At 42.9% G+C, this 6037-nt stretch overlaps 2 protein-coding genes across 2 annotated transcripts; both read right to left on the bottom strand.

Moving 5' to 3' along the window:
- Nucleotides 1-782: 782 nt before the first annotated feature.
- Nucleotides 783-1883, bottom strand: LOC146980409 (4-galactosyl-N-acetylglucosaminide 3-alpha-L-fucosyltransferase 9-like). Its single transcript, XM_085788797.1, has one exon. It carries the CDS (start codon nt 1881-1883, stop codon nt 783-785), a length of 1101 nt encoding a protein of 366 aa, XP_085644923.1.
- Nucleotides 1884-2789: 906 nt separating this feature from the next.
- LOC146980410 (4-galactosyl-N-acetylglucosaminide 3-alpha-L-fucosyltransferase 9-like) lies at nt 2790-3851 on the bottom strand. Its single transcript, XM_085788667.1, has one exon. The coding sequence runs from the start codon at nt 3849-3851 to the stop codon at nt 2790-2792; it is 1062 nt and encodes a 353-aa protein (XP_085644793.1).
- Between the last annotated feature and the right edge of the window lie 2186 nt (nt 3852-6037).

The following is a 6037-nucleotide window of genomic DNA, read 5'->3' on the forward strand; positions in this document are numbered from 1 at the left end:
AGCTTTAAAGTCATTTATGCTCAGATTTGGTGGTTTATAGATACATCCAATGATTGTATGATTATCAGTTTCAATAAATACACTCTAACCAAAAGACTTAAAACACAGTTCATTATCATGCCTTTCCTTATAGTCTAGACAAGTACCACCCATTTATCCTCTCTGCATCTGTATACATGATTATAGTTCTCAATACAAAACATATCTGCATTTTCCTTTAACCAAGTTTCTGAAACTCCCACTGCAGAGAAGGTGTGATTCACATAAGGGAGGCAGAGGGTAAGTATACGTCATAGTTTTTTGGAATACTACCAACATTAATATGCAAGAAGGAGAGGTTATGTTCCTTTTTAAATTGATCATTGATATAGTTAGAATTAAAATCCTCTTCCAACAGATAATTGCAGTTAGACAAGAGGGTTTGTTTCATGTCCAATAGACAATTCATATCTGGATCATTGCTACATAATATATCATTTGAGAGTGAGTCACCTCTAACAATACCTTCAACAGGATCAAGGGTGACTACACAGTTTGGTTTAACCTTTGGCTTCTTCTTAGATTGTTGCTCAGACAAGTTGTGAAGTTCAGCATTATCAATATGACTAAAAGGAAAGTCCATGAGTGATACGATTATTTCTTTTAAGTGCTGCCAATACAACAAGTGGAAAACAACAGAAACATACAAAGACAAAAACAACCCATCAAAGGGTTAGACAAGACAAATAATTATAAGACCTCTGAGTACTTCTCAGCAGCATGGTCACCACAGTCTGACAGTGTCACAGTAAGAACCACTTGTACAGATCAAGCACCACTCTGTACTCCTTGTTCATGGCCACGTGATGACAGGCCTGGCAGATAGCGTGTGCAAACTCCTGCCTCTCCTCCGTGGGATGGCGTTTGACTGTGTAGAAACGCCGCCAATCAAAATATTTTACATACGTCTGATTATCCTCATCCAGCCTGAGGAGGAAGTTAGCCAGGGTCACGGCATCAGGAAAGTCATTTACATGTATGAAAGAGGAACCTGGGGCAAAGTCCTCATAGTTGGTTCTAGGTGGACCCAAAACTACTGGCACAGTGCCAGCTGCCAGAGGACCAGTGAATATTTCTGTGATGTAATCTCTGTGGATTGAATCCTCAAAAGAAAGGAAGAATTTGCAGCTGCTAATAGTCTGAAAATAGTTGTCACCCCTCAAGGTCTCCCCAGAGGAGCTGAAAAACATGTGCACCTTTATGTATTTTGTAAGCTCCATGTAAAAGCGCTGTCTCTCCAGTGTCCCATTGAGCTCGTGTTCATTCACCATCCAACAGAGCAGTTGTTGTTTCTTTGGAATGACAAAGTCCTCAGCTGGTTTCTCTCTGACAGTCAGTTTCCAGTGAACGTGGATGTCTGCGTCCTTCCTGTAGCTCAGCGTTAGGTTGAATAGTCCCTGAATGCCTGCTATCCTGCGCGTGTTGGTGGGTGAGTCCATGTTAAACCAGATCCACCTCTGAAATCTGGGTCTGGGCGAGGCAGGAAGGTTGGAGAGGTCGTCCTGGATGGCTCTGTGAAATATCACAACGGCCTCAGCCCTGGAGTATAAAGACCTGTCGTCTGTGAGGAGGCAGCTGTCCATGTTGAAAAGCTTCTTGCAATCTTGGAAATCAAAATGTTTGTTTTCAGGCCAGAACCACAGCAGCACGACAGGTTTTTCCGTCTGTTGTTGATCTTGTTTCACCGCAGTGTTGTTGGGCCGCCATGAATTAGCCAGGGGAGGATAACATTTGGGAGATGGAGCTGATGTGTAGTACATTAAAATCAGGATTATGACTCCAGCCAGCATGAGAGTCACCGTCAGGGGGACGCGTAACACAGAAGAAATGGAAGAAGGAGCCATATCAACACGGCAAGAGAGGAGAACCTCTTCTGATGATTATTGGCAACACAAACTGAAAGAGATAAAACAATATAAACTAAGTGTTAAATCACAAACAGCAGCAGTAAGAGTTCATAATTCTAGATTTGTAAAAGAAATAATACTGAATAGATAAATAAAGAGAGAAAAAGCCCCGGAACAGCTGGAAATGCTGTTGCTGCATGAAGGCTGAGTGTGTAAATGTTGTGCAGGGTTAGGGTTAAGACTGAGGGGCTGGACCAGGACAACACAGATCAGGGGAAACTCGTTTGGTTTTTTCTACTTCTGTCTGTGACATCTGACTGATGTCCCACTGACTCATCAGCCCAACCTGTCAGACTGCACTCAGGCATCGGTGACTTGGAGATTTGACTTTAAAATGACAGATTTTCATAACGATTGGGTAAAGGTGTCTGTGATGAAATGAGGTGTTGTAGTAGCTGGTGTATCATGTATGTATCAACTTTAAAAAGGAAAACAATAGAGAAATTACTGGAATGACCTTTTTGAGATTGAAGTAACTTTATTATTTTCAATACATGAGGTCATAAACAAAATGGTTAATAATAAAATAATAATAATAATAATACATTTAATTTAGAGGCGCCTTTCTTGACACCCAAGGTCACCTACATCTAAAAAGTGAAACACAACAAACAAACCAAATATTTTGCATAAAAGGTATTACCATTATTATCTGCATTCTTGGAGGTTCTAGTGTTACAACCACAGAATAACCAAAACTAACCTTTATTTTCATCAGAGGTGAATACATTAATTCTGTAATACAGTAATAGTCTATAAAATATCAGAAAACTGAGCAAAAAACAGTGAAACAAAAGCCTAAACTGTCAGTTATCTATCAAATGCTGATCTCACTTTTGCTCCTCATGACCAGTACCACCCATAGAGGTCGTGAACTACACTGTAATCCCTGTCTTTGGACATGTAATCGCAGGCGAGGCAGACGGGCTGAAGGAATTGATTTTCGAGTGACAGGAGATGAGGAGTGGCTGTGTAGTACTTCCTCCACTCAAAGTAACGCATGTACGCTTCATCATCTGTATCCAGGTGGTTCAGGAACTCTGCCAGAGATTTAGGATCAGGGAAGTCATTGATGTGAATGAAGGAATCGGAGGGAATGAATTGCTCGTAGTTTTCCCGTGGTGGACCTAAAACTACAGGGACCGTCCCTGCTGCGAAAGGCCCGTTTACCTTCTCAGTGATGTAGTCTCTGTGGATTGAATTCTCAAATGACAGGTAGAATTTACAGCTAGCAATGGTGGAGTAGTAGTCCTCATCACGTAAGCGCTTCCCTGAAAAAGCACCAAAGACGTGGACGTGGATGTGTTTCGACAGTTGGCGGTAATAGGTCTCTCTCACTGCTGTTCCATACACCGGGTTGTTGTTACTGACGATCCAACACACCAGTTTGTCTTTCTTGGGCAGGACAAAGTCGCCTTTCATGTCCGTTTTCCTGATCACGAGCTCATCCCTCGCAGTGATGTCAGCATCTCGCCTGTAGCTCAGCGTTAAGTTGAACAGGTTCTCCAGACCAGCAATCTTTGCTGTGTTGGTAGGAGACTCCACATGGAACCAGATCCACTTCTGAAAAGCTGGACGTGGCTCCGGAGGCAGGTTTTTTAAATTAAAGTCTATATCTTTGTGGAAGATAATCACTCCCTTTGCTTTACTGTACAAGGATCTATCATTTGTCAGGAGGCAGCTGTCAATGTTGAAGTGGGGTAAACAGCCACTGAGATCAAACCTCACACCAAAAGGCCAGAACCACAACAGGACTATGGGCTTTTCAGAAGTTTTGTCACTGGCCGATGTGGACGTAGATCGACAAACTAGGGCTGTTGCTTCAAAATACAGAACAAAGCCGATGATGGTGAAAGCAGCAACTAGTGCTAACCACAACGTTTTCCATGTGGCTGCAGTCGACATCTGTGGAGGAAGAGGAACAGAGTCATGTGATCAATTCTGTATCTGTGTTATGAATGATAGTAACTCTAGTGACCAATAGCTAAACATAGAAAGTAAATGTCCAATCATAGTTCATGGTTCATGTCTCCATGCATTGGAACAGTGTGAACAGGGCTCTGGTATCCAACACACACATGTATCCCAGTGTTGGGATCACTTTTCCCCAAAAAGTAAATGAGATGAGTTAGGTTTTTTTTTGTTGTTGTTCTGACGCACATGCATATGTCCGTGTGTCTGCTGTCTGACCTTCCTTCCCTCGGACTGCTGCGTAATGGGCACATATCCTATAGGCTAAGTAGCCCAATCCCATGTAATTTTTTGCTGTGAAATATTACTTAAGGCACGCACCGATAGGATTAATTAGTCAAAGTTCTTGTTATCGGTTAACAGTGTGCATCCCTAGTAGCCGTCTTGCACATCTTTGTCCTTGACGATGTACAATCAGGAGGTTGTCCAAGTGACGAATAAGCACTGGACAGGTGCTACTGAAAATACCAAATTAAAAGGAATGCCGATATTTTTTATGCAATGTTTACAAAGTTGGTTCACTTAGTGAACTATTGGACTTTCCTGGTGTGAATACGCCCTTAGACTTCTCTCCCTAACCCCCATTTATCTGGAATTAACAACTTGCTCAGTATTCCTCTACACAGGCAGGCTCTGCGGTGCGATGTATCACGCGGCCATCAGCTGTTTGGATCAGCAGCGTGTGTACTGAATTCAGATAAAACTGAGGTCATCGTGTTTGGACCTAAGCACCTCAGTGACACTTTCTCTAATCAGATCACTACTCTAGATGGCATCACCCTGACCCCGAGTACAACTGCGAGGAACCTTGGAGTCATTTTTGACACATGACACATGTGACTAGGACCGCCTTCTTTCACCTGCGCAGTATCGCTAAGATTAGGAATATCCTCTCCCAGAGTGATGCTTAGAAACTGGTGCATGCATTTATCACTTCTAGGCTAGACTACTGTAACTCTCTCCTGTCAGGATGTCCGAAAAACTCTATAAAGTAAAGAGTCTCCACCTGGTCCAGAACTCTGCACCGAGGGTTTTGACAGGAGTTAGGAAGAGAGAACACATCTCTCCCACTTTAGCTTCTGTAGGATTTAGAATAGACTTCAAAATCCTTCTGCTGATTTATAAATCTCTTAATGATAGAGATCCATCCTATCTGAAAGAACTAATCATTCCTTACTGTCCTACCAGAGCACTCCGCTCCCAGAATTCAGGTCTGTTAGTGACTCCCAGTATCTCTAAAAACAGACTGGGAGGTAGAGCCTTCAGTTACCGGGCTCCTTTACTGTGGAACCAGCTCTCTCCATGGGTCAGAGAGGCAGACACTCTAACTACATTTAAGTCTAGACTTAAGACCTTCCTTTATGACAGGGCTTTTAGTTAGGGCTGGTTCAGGTAGCTCTGAACCATTTTATAGCTACGCTGCTATAGGCTTAGACTGCTGGGGACACATCTGGTTACACAGAGCCCTCTCCTCTCCTCTCCTCTCCTCTCCTCTCCTCTCCTCTCCTCTCCTCTCCTCTCCTCTCCTCACCTTTTAGCACATCTTTGAACTGTCATTATCATTATCTGTTGCACTTTGTACTTTTACCTTGGTGTCTTGCACTCTGTGTTTCCACAGATCCACCGGAGCTCCATCTCTCTGCACCAACCGCCACCTGCATCGCCCCGTTTCCCCTGCTGTTAAACCGGCCTGCCCTCCCTTCCCATGAACCAGTCTGCCATCCAGTCCTCCCATTAAGCTGGTCTGCTCTCCCTGCCTACCTTGCCTACCAGAAGCTTCCTCCTTCAGCTCTTGTTAACATTTCCATGTTTCTCACATTCTGTGTTATAAACTGTTTTCTCATCTGTATACGACATCTATTACACGTCTGCCCGTCCTAGGTGAGGGATTCCTCCTCTGTTGCTCATTGTTTTGGTTTTGTTTTCTCCAATTTTTCCCTGTTAACTCATTGAGTGCCATTGACGTCTATGGATGTCAATCAAAATCCAAAAAAAAACATGTGAAATGAAATTTTCAGATGTCTTAACATGTTTTTGAAGCCAAAATTAAAACGGATAAATCACTATTTTTCTTGAGAGACTCTCTTTCACAAAAATGCATTTTTCTCAGCTTTCTTGAA

The sequence above is a fragment of the Trachurus japonicus genome, chromosome 10, assembly GCF_045865225.1.
Source record: "Trachurus japonicus isolate A0001 chromosome 10, Traja_1.0".
NCBI classification, from domain to species: domain Eukaryota; kingdom Metazoa; phylum Chordata; class Actinopteri; order Carangiformes; family Carangidae; genus Trachurus; species Trachurus japonicus.